The sequence below is a fragment of the Aegilops tauschii genome, chromosome 7 (genome assembly GCF_002575655.3).
Source record: "Aegilops tauschii subsp. strangulata cultivar AL8/78 chromosome 7, Aet v6.0, whole genome shotgun sequence".
Classification (NCBI taxonomy): Eukaryota; Viridiplantae; Streptophyta; class Magnoliopsida; order Poales; family Poaceae; genus Aegilops; species Aegilops tauschii.
Genome location: NC_053041.3, coordinates 512,573,582 through 512,590,602, shown reverse-complemented (window position 1 = coordinate 512,590,602; position 17,021 = coordinate 512,573,582). Strand labels below are relative to the sequence as shown.

At 45.2% G+C, this 17,021-nt stretch overlaps 2 protein-coding genes across 3 annotated transcripts; both read right to left on the bottom strand.

The window, feature by feature from the left end:
* Positions 1-720: 720 nt before the first annotated feature.
* On the bottom strand, positions 721-4,580 carry LOC120969018 (uncharacterized). Its single transcript, XM_073504944.1, has 5 exons — positions 2,985-4,580; positions 2,584-2,885; positions 2,279-2,483; positions 1,630-2,199; positions 721-1,531 (listed from the first exon to the last, which is right to left on the bottom strand). The coding sequence occupies exons 1-5, from the start codon at positions 4,365-4,367 to the stop codon at positions 896-898; spliced, it is 3,096 nt and encodes a 1,031-aa protein (XP_073361045.1). The 5' UTR covers positions 4,368-4,580; the 3' UTR covers positions 721-895.
* Positions 4,581-5,702: 1,122 nt separating this feature from the next.
* Positions 5,703-15,226, bottom strand: LOC109784161 (aspartic proteinase 36). 2 transcript variants are annotated; one of them, XM_020342753.4, is made up of 10 exons: positions 14,786-15,223; positions 14,531-14,660; positions 14,172-14,419; positions 13,865-14,089; positions 13,104-13,266; positions 12,947-13,017; positions 12,619-12,709; positions 6,479-6,551; positions 6,186-6,257; positions 5,703-6,045 (listed from the first exon to the last, which is right to left on the bottom strand). In XM_020342753.4, the coding sequence occupies exons 1-10, from the start codon at positions 15,034-15,036 to the stop codon at positions 5,897-5,899; spliced, it is 1,473 nt and encodes a 490-aa protein (XP_020198342.1). In that variant the 5' UTR covers positions 15,037-15,223; the 3' UTR covers positions 5,703-5,896. The 2 variants fall into 2 exon arrangements, with proteins under 2 accessions (XP_020198342.1, XP_040250339.1); XM_040394405.3 differs by lacking the exons at positions 5,703-6,045; positions 6,186-6,257; positions 6,479-6,551 and adding an exon at positions 11,754-11,980 and having other exon boundaries at positions 14,786-15,226.
* Positions 15,227-17,021: the final 1,795 nt, after the last annotated feature.

The window sequence follows — 17,021 nt, the reverse complement described above, 5'->3', positions numbered from 1 at the left end:
GACAGAATGGATGCAATTTCTGGCATTGGGAGAGGGAGTATGTTGCTTACTTGGCGGAGAAGATGTTTCTCACTGGAGATAATGCTGTGGATGCAATTGGGTGGTCTGAAGACAGGAGAGAAGAGCTGGAGCGGCGCAATGAAGAGAGAAGAGCTAGAGGGATGATGGCAGTAGGATTCAGGGGTTCATGCTATGAGGAGAGGAGTGAATCTTTGTTGCAGGTTGGCAGGCAGATTGTTCTTCTGTTGAAGATAGCTGTGGCAGTAGGTGTGCTTGTGTGTGTGCTGTGTGTGATGCTGCTGATGAAGTGATGCAAGTGTTGTGTGTGATGCTGCTGAGGAGAGGAGGAGTGAACTATGTGTGTGATGATGTTGAAGATAGCTTTGGCAGTAGGTGTGCTTGTGTGTGTGCTGTGTGTGACCTGTTGAATTGTTGGTAGTATGAAGATGCTAGTAAGCTAGTAATGTAATGGAAGTATGTTGTTGATCAATCTATGTTGCATATTATGTCTTCCTGTTGGCCAATATATATGATCACAGTTGGGTTGTTTGCATTACTATATTGTGATCTGACATAATGATAAGTGGTAAGTGACAAATCAGAAAATGTTGGCAAAATGATAAGCATGTCAAAGATGATCATCACAAGATATGTAACAAAGATGATCACCAGGTTCAAGAAATATATATGACAAGCAACATATATACCAAGCACAACAAAGCACCAGGTTAAATAAGATAGTAAAGATCCACCAAAAGCACATGTCTAACAAGCTTAACAGTAAGGTTAAGTTCAGCAGAAGAACTTGACACAGACCAAATTTAAGTTTAACATGACAAGAAACACCAAAATGCTGGATTAGTTCACCAGAAGAACTTGATACAGACCAAATTTTCTACTTCCTAGGCTCTCTCAGTTCATCAAACATGCTGACCTTCCTGGTTTTCTTGCTTGTAGAGCCACCTCCCATGTCATGTGCACTTGTAGAGGCCCTCTTCAGCCTGGACCTGTTGTGCTGATCTTCCTTTCTTTTGGCAGCAAGCTCAGAAGCTTTTCTCTTCCTTGCCTCCTCTCTAGCAGCTGCCAGCTCTGCTGTTTTCTTCTCTCTTTGTTGTAGGACAATTGCTCTATTTGCTTCAGCTATTTCCTTCTTCTTTGCAACATTAGCAGCTCTTTTCTGTTGTGTTTCATGCTTCTTTGCTTCTCTTTCTATTGCTTTCTTCTTTGCAGCCAGGTCTCTCTTCTCTTGTGCCTCAGCAGCTCTCTTCTCTACTGCAGCATTTAGTGCCTCCAGTGCAGCATCTCTCTTCTCTGCCATTTCTCTGTCTTTCTCCATCTTCATCTGCCTGAGCTTCATGGCTTGACTACCATCCCTGCTAGCAGTTGTAGTAACATGTGGCATGCTACTGCTCTGAGCTCTTGCTGAGCTAATGAAGCTTGATTCAGGCATGAGTTGCTGAGAAAGTCTAGGTCTCCTAGATGATTGTTGCTCCCTTCTCATCTGTTGTACCATTGTGTCACCAAACACTTCCTGAAAAGATGAAAGTAACATCATTAGAACACTTCACAAGTCATAAATTGTTGTCAATGTGAATATGTAAAGCTTGACAATGATTAAGGAAGACAAACCTGAGTTATTACTGGTTCCTCTTCACTTTCTTCACTGCCTGAATCAACTTCAACTTGATGCACATTCTGTTGTTCATCATCTGATGAGTCAACAGGAATAGGAGGAATAGGTTGTGGTTGTGGCACATGCCTCACAGGTGGCAAACCAGCTTTCCTCTTGTTGCAACCTGCTCTGTTGTGACCCTCCTCTTGGCAATGAGAGCAAGTGATGAACACACCATGCCTTGTGAGCTTTTTGCCTCCTCTCTTGTCCTTGGCTTCATGTGGTTGTTTCCTTCTATTCTTCTGATGCCTTCCCTTTTTGTCATTCTTCTTGGGTGGGGGTTTGATCACTGGACCATGCATCTTTTCCCACTCTCTCCCATCTCTGTCTGGCATGATGATAGGCTGGTAGGCTTTCAGAAATGAGGCAATGTTGTAGCATTTGTCAACTAGGTCCTCAGGCTCAATTCTCTCATCTTTGCAGCAAACAACAGAATGATGGCATGGTATGCCATTGAGGTCCCACCTTTTGCAAGTACAACTTAAAGCTTTTATGTCCACTATGTAAGATCTCCCTTTGTTATCAACCTACACAGATGACATAGGGCACTTAATCAATGCAAGAAAACATGATGAATATGCAAAATGCTAAGTCAGGCTAGATTACCTGGAATATTCCATCCCCTGCATTTGATGCATGACATGTAGCTAACAAATCATCATTCTTCTCAAGTCTTTTCTTAATTTTGGGGCAAACAGTGCCATCCCATGTTTCTGCTTCCTCTCTCTTGTTGTAGAACCTTGTCATCAACTGCTTTTTTATTGTCATGATCAATGACAATATGGGGAGCTCTCTGGCCTCAAGAATGTACCTAAAGCCAACAGTTGGTTCATGTCAGAAGATTATTGTGATGGAGAACTACCTGTTGAATGCTTCATGTGATAAAAAACACAAACAATGATGCAACTTACTTGTTAAACACTTCACAAGCATTATTGAGAAGAATATCACACTTGGGGAACTCTTGTTGATATGCCCTAACCCAAGTGTTGGGGTCTATCCCTGACAGCCATTTCCATGCTTCAAAGTTTATCACTCTAAGCTCTTCCATGTTCTGTTCAAAATCAGAAGGAGTTGTGCTCCTAGCACATTTCCACAGCTGGTTCTTGAGCACTTCACCCCTAAACTGCTGTTGGTAGTTTTGCCACAAGTGCCTGACACAGAACCTGTGCTCTGCATGTGGAAAGTAATCTCTGACAGCTTTGATCAAACCCTAAAAGAAATGTGAAAGACAATGTCAGCATCATGACAAAACAATTGTGGAAGCAGAAACTTTGAAGCATGGAAATGAAAGACAAAGTTATGAAAGTACCTTCTGCTTGTCAGACATAATAGTCCACAGATCAGTTTCAGTAATGGCTAGGTCTTGTTTCAGAGAGGATAAGAACCACCTCCAGGTGTCAGTGTTCTCAATGTCAACAATAGCACAAGCAATTGGATAGATGCAATCATTTGGATCTAGGCCAACTGCAGTGAGAAGAACACCTCCATATCTGGTCTTCAAATGGCATCCATCTAGGCAGATTACTGGCCTACAAGCCTGCATAAACCCTCTCTTGCATGGCTCCAAAGAGAAATAGCAGTGTAGGAAAGTACCATCTGTATCTGCTGCTAAATAAAATCTGCTCCCTGGATTTGACCTTCTCCATTCATTTGCATAGTCCCAAAGCTTATTGTACTGTTTCTCCTCATCTCCATGGACAATATTAAGAGCCAACCTTTTTGCTCTCCTAAGCTTACTCCTTGTAGGCTTCATATTCCATTGTTCCTGCACCACCCTAGAGAAGTTCTTCATGCTCATGTTTTCATCTGCCCTAAATGAGTCCAAATACTTCTCTGCCATGTATGGAGCTGTGAAGCTTTTCACTTGCCATTTCTTGTTGCATGTGTGTTTGTCCACAAGCTTCTTAACCATGAATGCCTTTGTCCTATTGTCATTGGATTCCCATAGATACCAAGGGCACCCCTCCTCACATTTTGCACAAACCCTCATCTTGTCATTAGTTGGCATCTTCAGGTTGACCCTGTTCCTGCATGAGTATTCTTTGATAGCCTTCCTAAGCAGCTGCACATTCTGAAAAACTTGCCCAACATGAAATTTAGGGCTTATTAAATCTTCATCCCTAAATGTCTTGAAGTTCATCTCAATTATTCCTTCATCATCAGAATCTGGCCTTCTTAACTCATCATCTTCTGACACATCTAATTGTTCCTCATTCCTATTCTCCTCTACAGCATCAAAGCAATTGTTCACATACAAGTCATCATCTCCCTCTGATATGGCATAGTCACTATCTGCAATTTCAGGCACATAATCAATGTCACTACCCTCTTCTTCTGAATCTGTTGATCCTCCACTTGCATCATTGTCATGAACATCATCTGCATCCATATTGATAACTGACTTGCCTTTCTCCTTTAGTACTTCAGTTGCTGTCCTGAAACCTTCCCCTGATTCAGGTCTGACCACATTCAATGGCTTCATTGGGCTGATGACTTTTGGGAGATCTTGAATTGGGAACCTAACTACATCATCAAGATCCCTGATAGAATCATCATGTTCCAAAAAAATATCCATGAAATGATGCCCAAATGTCACAAAAGCTCTCATGTTATCTGTGGCATCCTCTCCATTGATCACTCTAAGCCCATTTGTGTTGACTTGAAGACCTGGCATGCAGTAGTACACTGTCATCCTTCCTTCCTTCTCATACCCTATCTGCTCTATGAGATCATCCACATCTGGGGGAGACCATGTGTTCTTGTCTATGTTATCAAACTAGATGCTCTGCCCTCCATAGTACTTTTTGCTTCTGCCTTGGCCCATGAAAAAACCTCCATGCCATATTTGAACAGAAAACATAGGATCATCATCACCTGCAATCAATAAGTGAAGTTGTTCAGAATAACATTTTCACTCAAAATGTAACTGATTGTGACCGCAAGTTTCTGTCCTAAAAAATGAACACTGATTGTGACCACAAGTTTCTGAATTTAAACATGCATCTCTCCATAATGTCAAACTTATCTGAATGTACCTGAATGTGCCTCAATTTGAACTACTTCAACAAATTATATCAGAATTTAAACAACTTGACATATGCACCAATCAATTCATAATAGAAAAAGACAATGTTATAAAAGATTGCATAAATCATTGCCTGCATTGGAAGCAACTCCAACAAAAAGAGCCTGCTTTCATTACAAACTCCCCCAAATTAGTACTAACCCTACTCAATTCACTACAAACCCTAGCTCTCGTCAACATATCGCATAGTATCTACACACTCCTCCTAAATCAGTCCAGATCGTAGTCAATGCCACCCACACCGAGCGAAAACCGAACCTAAATCCCCAAAAAATCCACCTGCCAAAACCCTATCAAAACCCTAGCACTAACACCTTTCCCCATAAAATTTTGACCTTCAAATCCATGGAACGGTTGTGGACGATCGGATATGAACGGAAACACGTGAATAAAAGCTGGTGCGGGAGAGGGTCGCGGGTTCTTACCGTAATGCGGCGGCGGTCCGTGCTCCGGGCGACGAACAGGGGCCATCGCCAGAGCAGACGCGCGACGCGGCCTTCCGATCTCCTGCGACCAGACGACGGCACGACCTCTTGAAGCCTCACTCCCGACGACACGAGCAGTCGCCGGTCACCTCCGCTGCCGATCACCGCCTCCCGACGAGAGGAAAACCAAGCGTCTCCCTGCCTCGACCGCAACTAACAAAGAAACAGAGCAGGGGAGGAGCTTTATGCAAAACAGAGGCAGCCAGGACGCGAAATTTGCAAAATAGCCCCCCAAATCAACTCGCCAGTGCAAAAGAATCCCCGCCTCGCTTGCGTGGCAGGTCAAACAGTACGCCACGTGGTACGCGGTGACCTGCGCTGTTAACAAATGTAATGATAAGCACCGTACTTTGGGTATTCCGTAATCCAGTGACCGCAGTGAACTTTGTGATCAAATGCAGTGACCGCGGGTGAATTTATCTCCAGAACATCATATGCAGTTGACGCCATCAGCAAATAATTCTTGGGCAAACATTTTCCATATATATTCTTGACATGATGACAATCAGTGTATTTCCTTTCCTTTCCCCTCATTTTCCTAATACAACATAGGTGTATATACCCCTATCCTTTCCTTTCTCTGTAAGAACTAACAACAACAGACAACAAAATGGCTACAAGCATACAGAGTTGTGAGAATCTGCGGTTATGTTAGAACATTGTATAGCTGCACAGCGCCGTTACTAGCAATACAAACAAGGGCTTGTGCCACTGAAATCTCCATCCAGATGAGATATCATGTGCATTCACAGTGTATATCGATCCAGTCTTGTCATCCTTGATTTTAATGCTGGAGGAGCCTGAAACCAAAATGAGCAGGTTCGACATGAACTTTTGTGGAATATTCTTTCTACAAACATTCTCGTAGTGCGAGATGGTCTCTGGTTGAGTGCATAAAGGAACACCGTCGTATTTTTACAGAAAAGCGCAAGAAACTTACAGTTGTAATCGGTCCATCCAATAACTTGATTTTCCAAATCATAAAGAACCAGTCTGTTTGAAAATGCTAGATCTGAAAATAAGTTGTTAAACATTAGATGCAGCGTCTGGACAAAACTACTACTCCCTCCGTCCCATAATGTAAGACGTTTTTTGACACTAGTGTAGTGTCAAAAAACGTCTTACATTATGGGACGGAGGGAGTAGTTTAATACTCCCTCCGTTCCAAAATAAGTGTCGTGGTTTTACGACACTTATTTTGGAACGGAGGGAGTAGTTGAAATCAACATGTACCTCCCAAAAGCACCATATCTTTTCCATCCTTGGTTTGCAATCCACCAGTCTGGAACCCCATGCAGTACAGCTCCTGCATAGCAGGAAATCTATTCAGTACTACAAAATATGTAATATCGCAATATTTTTCTTAACTGAGTATGATTATATAATGATAACTTAATTAAAGTGGCATTGAAAATACAAATCGCCCCAATACATAAAAGACTTGCGGACCAGTGCACTAAAAGAGGAAAGAGAGGTCTACAGTGGCTCTCAAGAGGCCACGCACACAGGTACAATGCGACCCAACTACTCTCCGGGATCATACCGCGCAACCCTAATGCACCAGCTCAGCACCAGGCACAAGCTTCTTCTGGATATTCAAGCAGGCAGCCATGCTGCGTAGCTCCGTTGAAGGTGCAGTCATTTCAATGCTTCCATAGGAGCCAAGCAGACAGCAATGATAATACAGCTAAAATCATCTTACATGAAACAATCACAAGTAGCAACTTTATATATAGGAAAAGGGTTGATGAGTTGCGCAACTATTTGTTTAGAATTATGACAAACCGAATTAAACTCCAAAAATTTCCCGACCTATTTAACTATAATAAGCATGGCCATAAGAGCCATCACTGTCCTTCAGGAAAAAAAAAGATCAAATAAAAGCAGAAATCAAAAAGGATGCCTTCTGGAAATAACTCCGGGATAATACTGCAACTAGGGTTCATGTCATCCCAGAATCTGAGTCGTGCTGCAAACAGAGGGACTGAAATATAGATACTAAAACAATGTCTTAGTGAACTCCTAAATTCAATATCGATTAGGGTGAGACCAGCACAAGCAGCTGTTGCGAGTTGGGATCATTCCCGTTCCATTACCTCAAAATTCCTATTCACTAGGGTAAGCTCCTGAGCGAGGAGTGGAAGGGACAGAAGACTGGTTTGAGAAAAAAATCAGTAGTTCAAAGGGCAAGCTGTTGTCTTATGGAGGACAACTCCTGATCAATGCGGTGCCGACCAATCTACCGATGTGTATGTTGTCCTTTTAAAGATACCTAAGGGGGTATGCAAACGAATGAAATTTACTACAGAGCCAAGTTTTTCTAGCAAAGTGAAGAGCATAAATGGAAATATTGGTTAACTAAGTGGAGCACCATTTGTAGACTGGAAGTTCAAGGCGGCCTTGGAATGGAGGATCCAGGGATAAATAAACAAATAAATGTTTGCTCAACAAAGAGTTGTTCAATCTGCTAAGTAAAAATGGGGTATGACAACAATTACTAGGAAATAAATATCTCCACTCCAAATAGGTAGGTGTTTAGTCATCTCGTCCTATTTTAGCCGGTTGTGGCAACTTTTATCTTTTTTGGTTACCTTTTCTTTTGCTCCGAATGAGCTTGTACTAGACTGCGGACCTTGGTGATACTTTGCTTAATAAAAGGGCTGCATGCATCATCCTGATGCAGAGGCCGGGGGCAATCCTCCTTTTCAAAAAAAAAAAACTGTCACACAAGTGACATTGAATCGAAAGGACTCCCCGTTCTGGATGGGCCTTTTAAGAGTCAAAAGACAATTTCTGTTGTCTGGTACGGCTGAAAAGTATATTTGGAGGCATACCGGGCCACAGGGTTAGTCTGTCCAGAGGATGCCCTCAGCAGTCAAGGTGCTCCTTTCTTCAACGGCGCCCAGTGTCGTCTGGTCACCCACGTGGTGGTCCGAGGGTTGGTGTAGATGGCCGAATTCGAGTCTTCAAACTTCTCTCAATTCTTGAGAGTTTCCACCTAAACATGAGCAAGTTTACCAAAAGCATCCAAAAGGTGATGCTAGCGGGCGGGGCAGCGTAAAGGGACCACCGAAGTGTCCACTCGGGCGGCAAGCGGTGGTCTCGCTAGCCGGTTAGCGGGCGGGACTCGAAGGGGCAATGGCCCTTGTAGGTGCGAGCAACACCCGACGCTTTTAGGAAACCGTCGTCTGGATCCTTAATCTAGCTTTCAACCCCATGGACGGGTCTTGGTCCTCAATATCGTCCGAGAGTCCTCATTAATGACATCGTTCAAGGTAGAAGCCCACTGCTCGCGACAATTCTCCCGCTCCCGTCCAAGGCACCGGGCCGCGGTCCCTAATGCACTTGCCTTGCCCTTGACCGGGTTGCGCCTAGCTAGCCGAGGCAAACCGTCGCCTACATCCTTGATCTAGCTTCATGGACGGGTCTTTGTCCTCAATGTCATCCGAGGGTACTCGTTGGTGACATCGTTCGGGGTAGAAGCCCACTGCTTGCGACAATTGCTCCACCCACTTCCAGGCCACGGGGCCACGGTATCCCTATTGCAACGTTGTACCCTTGCGGGATCTAGACGGGGGGACCATAGACAACACTAGTCCTTCATACGCACTTTGTTCTTGTGCGCACCCGGGATCAACTTCCCAGACGGTCACCCATATCCTCAAATTGCTCCAAGCCAAACACGCTAACTTTGAGGTTCCTTGCTTATGGGCTCTCAGAAAATAAGGAATTCCTTGTTGATATGAGTACTCTATTATTCCTATTAAGCCACGACGTCACATACACCCCCACTCAAAGGAACCGACGTCCTCGTTGGCCCAACAGGAATGTTCCCTCTTACTTAGCACTCATCTATGCACGCCAGTGCCAGCATCCACATGTGCCCATGTCGTGTGCCACGACAGGCAACACGCGCCATGTATATGTCTGCGCCACTGACCCACACATGCTCGTGTAACTGCGAGGGCCGGCTTTGATACCATTTGTAATGCCCCGGCCACAACCACCGATTTCCAACTGTTACGCCTCACAAGATCTAGATTGGCCCCATAAACCCAACACTAGTCTTTCCTGTGCACTTTATCCTCACTCGTGCGCACCCGGGATCAACCTCTCAGTCGGTCACCCATCCTCAAGTTGCTCCAAGCCAAGCGTGCTTAACTTTGAGGTTCCTTGCAAATGGCCTCCCACAAAAGAAGGAATTACTTGTTCACATGAGTAGTTATCATTCTTATTAAGCCAGGATGTCACACACGTTGCCTTGCCCTCAACCAGGCTACGCCTAGCTAGCCAAGGCTTTACCTCGTTCCAGCCTAGGTCGCTGAGTCCCGTGCCTCTCCCACTCCTTTCTTGTTCCATGTGCCAAGTGTGAGAGAGAGAGAGAGTGCTAAGTGCCTCCCCCCAAGTGAGGGGAGGCCCTACATTTACAAGGGTAGGAATTTTACAAGGGGATCTCCTGGGATTTTAACATACAATGCCTTGCCTCTTCTCTAATCTTAAAGGTGGGATGGTGGAAGGGGTATCCTTGTGATATTGTTGTAGGGTTCTAGTGATTCCTATGTCTATTTACCATCTGCTCTCATCTCTTCATGCATGAGAGGAAGAGAGGGTGTGTGTGATATGATATCACAAGAATGCCCTTCTAGGATCTCCATCTCTTCCTTTTCCGAGGTATCCTTGATATGCGAGAACCTTCTACTATCCAACTTCGAGAATACTGATGTAGCGTGCACACGATGTGCTTTGCATCCATATGTTTGGTCTGACTTCTGGCTTTTGAGCTCACGAGTTAGGGCTCTCACATTCTAGTTGTTGTTTGGAAGTCTTCTAATCCTCGACAATATTTTACGTCAACTCCCAATGACTCACCTTGCTCTTGGCTCCGTTTTGGTGGCTAGGCCGTAGCACTCCGGATTTACGGGCTTGTCGTGAACCAACAACATGCATGATGGGCCCACGAGGATGGGTGCCAAAACTCCCATCTCCGGCTTAGCCTAGGTAGTAATGATGGGCAGGAGGCACGTGTGGGTATTCTCACATATCTAGATCACTATGAGTGATGTTTGCATCGATAGGATGTGGACTCCTTATACAATATAGCCCGTCGAAAACCAGGTGGTTGAGCAATGCCCATCCAAGTTGCTGCATCAATCCCAGAGAGGGGCAACACACTAACCCGAATGGATGTAAATATAGAGTTTGCGTGACTAATCTTGGTTGGCTTTGAGGCCATCGATGGGGTGATGATCGTGGTTTGGGCATTATAGGGCCATCGGTGTTTCCTCCCTTTTCCAGCTAGGATGGCAAGATGGAGTCATTGATGGCGATCCTCTTGCTATAACGTTATTGAGTCACGCTTGTGACTTCGTCATTTCATTCGGAAATTTTGTGCGTCTAGTCATCCACAGTGTTGCGCGGCTTGAGGCAGTTTGAGTGCCATGGTCCTTCCATGGAGAGCTGCTGCTGCCCGACGTTGCAATTCTTCTTTGAAGGACCAACATGGCCTGATGTGGTCTAGGGGCATTGATCCTTTCTTGCATGGTCTCATGTGGCTTGACGTGATGTTAGTGCCCTCAGGGCTCTTAACCCTGGAGGCGATTTTGAAATTATGCCCCCGGTGACCGTGAGTCTCTTCTATATCTTTGACATTATGGTTATGGGCCATGGTTGTGGGTTGTGCTCTTGAACTTTTTGCCAAGGGCAATATGTCACCTGCATACCTTCAATGATGCCTTGAAGGAACCTTGCGCCGGGAACGACATGTCTCTTGCATATCTTCAACGTCATCCAATGGTATGGTTCCCGACCATGGTGGCGCCTTGAAGGAACTCTGCCGCCATGAGCAACGTCTCTTGCATACTTCAACGTCGTGATTCCCCATCATGGTGGTGGTCTTGAAGGAACCTTGCCACCGAGGGTAGCGTGTCTCCTGCATATTTTCAACGTCATGGTTCTCAACCATGGTGTCTTGAAGGACCTTGCCACCACAAGTGAATCTTCTCACTCTTCCTCCGAGTTGTCGTGGTTCGCGTTCCTGGTTTCAATCTTCTCACTCTACCAGCTGTCTCATCATTTGGTAATTCTGGCTTCACAACCCCAACTATGGTCCTATCTCTACATAGCACTTTGAGCTCCTTCGGTATCCTAGTCTAGGGTCATGAAGCTTGGCGAGACATGGTGAAAATATCTAGAGACTTGGTGAAGGCAACCTTCGAGCCAGAATTTCATGGCTCTCATGTACAGACAATCGAGCGAATTTCAAGGCATCGAACCCGTAGCCGTGTTATTATGGGACTGGCAAACCAGAGTTAAGCTATCAAAGCTGACAAAAGTCCAAATCAAACAATTATGGAAACAAAGAGGGCTGACGTGTGTTGAAGAACAGATGGCAGTATTTGACTTGCTACGAGCCAGCTGTTAAATTGTTTAGCTCGTGTGCTAAGCAAAGACTAGCCAAAAAGGAAATGGCATGGGATAGCTTGTTTGTTCTGTTTTTACTCAAGAAAGATGTAATTATGAAATGTGAATTCTGGAAGCAAGTTACGATTACAGTCAGCTAGCAGTGGCACTGTCTAGTACTCCCTCATTCGAAAAATAAGTGTCGCTTAGTAACTTCATGGAGCCATGAAGAGAAGTTGAAAACTTTATTCCTCAAAAAAGAAGGTCAGCCTTGTGCCATTTCATTTTAGGAGAACAAATCCCACATAAAAAAGGGCAGCCCAGTGCACGTAGCTCCTGCTTGCGCAGGGTCCAGGAAAGGGTCAGGAGAACAAATCCCACAGTTAAAACTAATTGAAAATACTTCTGAAATGAAGACAGTTCAACAGGCAAGCATGGCACAATATTATGAGTACGTGACACTGAAGATAGATAAAGTACAGGGTCAAATGAAACTACATAAATGTAACTCACTATGGGTCTATGATATACACCATATATGACATGAGGGAATATAATGAGTCACAAGCACACTCCAAGCGCATCACTAACACCCGAGGTATGGAATAGGAATATATATATTGATTACTCAGAATATAGAAACACTCATACATTTTATAGTCAGAAAGCAAGGAAATCATGGAATGAAGTAAGAGGAGCAAAACATAAATTTTTATGTCACCTTAAGAATACCAGCAAACGCAGAGGCATTAAATTTCGTGTGTGTCTGTGTTTTTGGAGCCAGTTGAAAAGTTTGTTGATGCAGTTCAACAAATTGTTAAGTAGACTTTCTTTAAAACACAAGACTAAACAAATCGTGGAGAACATAAGTAAGCATGACAACAATTGAGTTGTGCGCTCAAATTGTAGATGTAATGCTGCTAGTTATATATTTTCCTAGAAAGTAGAAACAGTCCAGAGCAACGGTTTATTACCCCATTTTGAAAAAGATAGTCATGTGGATGAATATTCAGTGGAAGGCCGCCCTCAAAGTGAAAGGTGATTATAGGAAATCCATCGTCTACACTGCAAAAAATTGAGCAGAAGTATCAGAAACATAGGAAGATAAAAACATCAGAATAACAATCTTTATTTGAATCAAGATATCCATTTGCCCTAGTCTCTTGTTTAGTAGAAAAAATAGACAAAATGAGGAGATAACCCCTTCGTGTTGTGCATAAGGCCACTATCGATATCTACCATCTAGTGTGAACTTCATGGAGAGTGAGTGTATAAGCGGCCACAATCGAGAAGTGAGCATACCTTCCAGAATATCTGAAACATTGGAAATCTTGATCATTTTTTAAGGGCATATCTCCATACTGAGCAAATACCTATAAACGAACAAGTGAAGAAGATATGATGATTAGGACAACAAGCCCTCCGCTGAAAGGATTGGTTCACATCAAAGCTTCCATACCTTAGACATTATAGCATTATAAACCACCCCTGGTAGATACGCCAATGTTGTTCCACTGTCAATAATGGTACCTTTACTTTCCTCTATACCAAAAATATTTGTTGGAAGCTGTAGCTTAACACCACCAACATCAATTGCTTCCAAGTTGACATTGTAATGCGGCCTACAAAGTAAGTACTCAATAGGGTGTCAAATACAAAAAAATCAGTGACTTACATGGCAAAAGTATGCTTAGATGTACAACCAATGTAAATTTCCTAAAATTATATCATGATAAAAAAAAATTTCCTTGACTAGTCTCCTAAATTATGTCTAAAGATGGGTGGTTTGTCCTAGACTCTTACTACTAAACTATGCCTGTGGCTGAACTGTGATAGATATAACAAAATAGCTGCAGAAATAATTATTTGACATACAGTTAGTAGTAGGACCCAATTATCAATACATTTTTATATAACTTGAGGCACATGAACAGGTCGAAGTGTCAGACATGGAGAGTCAACAAAATATCTGATGTGACATGTTAGAAACTAGATCTCTTGGTTAAGTCACATTTGGTTTTCCTGGTGTGGCATCTTAGAAACCAGATAACATCCAACACCACTAAAGTCACACCTCATGTACACCATGGATTCCAAAGTCTGTCTCCATAGCTCTATAATTTCATATCATCTACTAGCACCACATCATCAGCACAAAACACACACCAAGGAATCATGAAGCAACATCTGAAGTAAACATGGAACAGTAAGATGACATACATGCCAGGCACCAGCGGCGTTGTGCTCACTTTCGGCTGCACGACATCCCCAATAGCAAAAATTCCTCCACCATTTATGGTGTCCAAGCAATGTGCGAAGACCTTCCTCACTTTTCCTGCAGCCGCTAACTGCGACAGCATGGATGAATTTGACTGACCAAATCCAAGAATCCCGTCGAGGGCCTGGCTTGACGACCCCAAATCTCCACCAATCTTAGCACCACACCTACAAAATGAAGGCAAAATTACTACCAGCTTCCAGCTCACTGCCGAAGGTATTAAATTAAAGCCTTTCCTAGAGAGCGTACCCAAACGTGATGCTTGTATTGGCCAAGGAGGTTTGGCTATTGCCGGACACCTGGTTGTACTGCAAGAAGTCCGTGACAAAGAACCCAGTGGTGGAGCTTCCGTCACCGTATGAGATGCTGTACTGGCACGGCGCGGCGGGGACGCAGGACGGGAGCACGCCGCCGTGAGTCGCCACGCAGAACTCCTGGCCGCACGTGACCCCGGTGCCGCTCGACGATCCACTCGGGTCGTACAGCGTCAGCTCTATCTACAACCCCACCAAATCGAACGCTAACGCCTGAGCAAGCATCGAATCCGCAGAGCAGAGCAGAGCAGAGCAATTGCAGGGGAAACGGAAGAGATGTGAGCAGTGGAGTACCCCGAGGCCGCTCTTGCGGGGGCAGGTGTCGCAGGAGACGCAGTTGACCCAGAGTATGTCGCTGCCGGTGTCCACCTGCACGTAGTAGCTCTTGGCCGGCGTGCCGATCCCAATCTGCGTGAAGTAGAGCCTGCACCTCCCGGTCAAGTCAGACGCGCCCGCCGGAGAGCGAGAGGGGAAAACGCACGCTATGCGCTACAGTAGGAGTAGAAAGGAGCGGCGCTTGCGCGGGCGCGCGAATCGACTGATTATTACCCGGTCTCGGTGGGCAGGCCGTTGCCGCCGAGGGGCAGGTCGACGGCGGCGGCTAGGGAGCGGCCGTGGCGGCGGGCGTCGTGCTCCCGGAGGCCCGCCAGGTGCTTGTCCCCGCCGGCGTGGCGCGGGAACTTGCGGCGCACCTCGAAGACGCCCGTGGCGGCCGCGCGGCCGGGGGCGAGCGCCGCCGACAGCGCGAGGAGGAGGAGGAGGGCGAGAGTAGCGCGAGAAGCGCCACGGGGCGGCCCCATCCGTCGGGCTTCGCTTCGCTTCGCTAGCTTGCTTAGCTGATCCGCCGGTAGCGACAGCGGCAGCGAGGAGGGGGGAAGACTGGCGACAGAAGTTTCCGCGTTAAGGCAGCGGGAAAGGGGGAAGCCGACGGAAAGAAGGCGAGGCCGCGGTGGAGGAAACGAGGCGACGACCGATGGAGGCGTCGAAACCGGACATGGCGTGCACGTATTTAAAAATCGGCAAATCTCCTACGGGCCACAGGCCGGAGTCGGCGCGCTGCGGTGGCTCGCGCCGCGCCGCGCCTACGTCCGTGGGCCCCGCTGGTCCGACGTGTGTGCGGGCGGCGGTGGGTGCGGATTGACCTGTAGTTTGTTTGTGTTTTTGGCACGGTCGATTGACCTGTTTGGTTGGGTACACGTTCGTTCGTTCCCTTTCTCTCTGTTTCTGGGTGGGTTTGGCCGACCTGGGTTCGCTGCTCCGGTGCCGCCGGTGGTCGGCGCCCGTGGCTGCGCCGGTACTAACTCCTTTACGTCTGTCAGCCAAGGGCCGACGTTGGCTTTTCCTTTTCTAGCGATTTTGGGGCCCTTCCGGGTGCTTCTACGTGCGGGCCGATGCCAGATCTGGTGTGGCAAGACTGATGGATCGGGGAAGCTTGCTTTTAATTATCTCCAATAATTTATTGATAATTATCCAAAAACCGTAATTTGTTGGTAAGCTTGTTGGTAATATATACACTCAATGTCCAAAAGGTGATCATGGAGACACGCTCGCAGGTGACGGCAAGGAAAATAGTGTCCGATCAAAATGATCTTTCAGCTAATGGGCTACTAGTTGAAGGGATCAAAGTGTTGCTTGGGTCTTTTGATGAATTTCAGGTTGCTTGGGTGCGACGGTCAACGGATAAGGTCGCACATATCATAGCTAGGAATGGTTGTTGTAACTCTTTGTGTAAACTTTGCTCCATGTTCCTCATGAGTGTATTGGCTCGGAGGTAACAGGTCAGGGGTTGCGAACTCTGAATAAATTGGCAACGTTTTCCTAAGAAAAAAATAATCATGCACATTAATATTAGACAATATATCAGTTGTGTTGCATGCTACATTACTAATATTCTATTTGACAAGATCTTAATTGCACGTTTATATTCGGTAAGATATAGTTAATTGCTAGCGTTCGCATGGATATTATGCATGCTATTAATTAGTAGAGGATCGTGTGAGGCAGGTCATGGATAACACTTTGTTTGGACGTGGGTATTAGAGAGCTCCGTATTGAATTGAATTGGACTGGATTTCCAATTCAACGAAGAAATTGAAATGGCATGAATAAGAATTCACATGTTTGGTTATTCACTAAATTGCAATTGAAATGCCTATGAGGTTTCAATACCAAATCGTGTTTGGATGTCAAACTTTGAAATTGCATAGCAGCATTACCATGAAGACTATACCTTGTTCTACATGACTCAAAATGGAATTTGCTCAGACATGGTTATAATTGAATGAATATATAGTAATAGAAATTGCAACAACACAAAATGGTCACATAACAACAATATTCTCTTACGATAACATGACACTATTTCTAAACAAATAGTACATAGACTCAAATATGATAGTTCCAAACAATATTCCAGCCTCAAATATTCATAGATACAACAAATATGATAGACTTAACACATGTATCTATGACGGTTCATAGACATTCCAAACAATACATAGACTCAAATATGATAGTTCCAAACAATATGATGGTGTCCTGCTGCATTAGGGGATCAGGGAAAGGGAACGGGGATACTGGTGGTTGGTGGTCTGCTACATCGAGCAGTGAAAGGAAAATGGGAGTGGTGGCGTCTCCTGGATGCGAGCAGAGAAGAAACGAGCTGCTCAGGGACAGGACAGATGGAGATGGACCAGGGACGAGGAAGATACGATCGCCGCTTGCGCATACATGGAGGCTGCCAGAGGAGGCGACCTGTGAGGGCGAGGAGCAACTAGGGACAAGG

What these genes read in the sequence shown, in the direction of transcription:
- LOC109784161 (XM_020342753.4), bottom strand. Translation starts at nt 15,036, where the DNA reads ATGGGGCCGCCCCGTGGCGCTTCTCGCGCTACTCTCGCCCTCCTCCTC. An exon ending in TGTTTCAGATATTCTGGAAG is followed by an intron (nt 12,710 to 12,946) that starts GTATGCTCACTT and finishes AATTTTTTGCAG; the next exon opens with TGTAGACGATGGATTTCCTA. An exon ending in TGGATGGACCGATTACAACT is followed by an intron (nt 6,046 to 6,185) that starts GTAAGTTTCTTG and finishes TTTTGGTTTCAG; the next exon opens with GCTCCTCCAGCATTAAAATC.
- LOC120969018 (XM_073504944.1), bottom strand. Translation starts at nt 4,367, where the DNA reads ATGACAGTGTACTACTGCATGCCAGGTCTTCAAGTCAACACAAATGGG. An exon ending in TTATGTCTGACAAGCAGAAG is followed by an intron (nt 2,886 to 2,984) that starts GTACTTTCATAA and finishes CATTTCTTTTAG; the next exon opens with GGTTTGATCAAAGCTGTCAG. An exon ending in AGGAACCAGTAATAACTCAG is followed by an intron (nt 1,532 to 1,629) that starts GTTTGTCTTCCT and finishes TCATCTTTTCAG; the next exon opens with GAAGTGTTTGGTGACACAAT.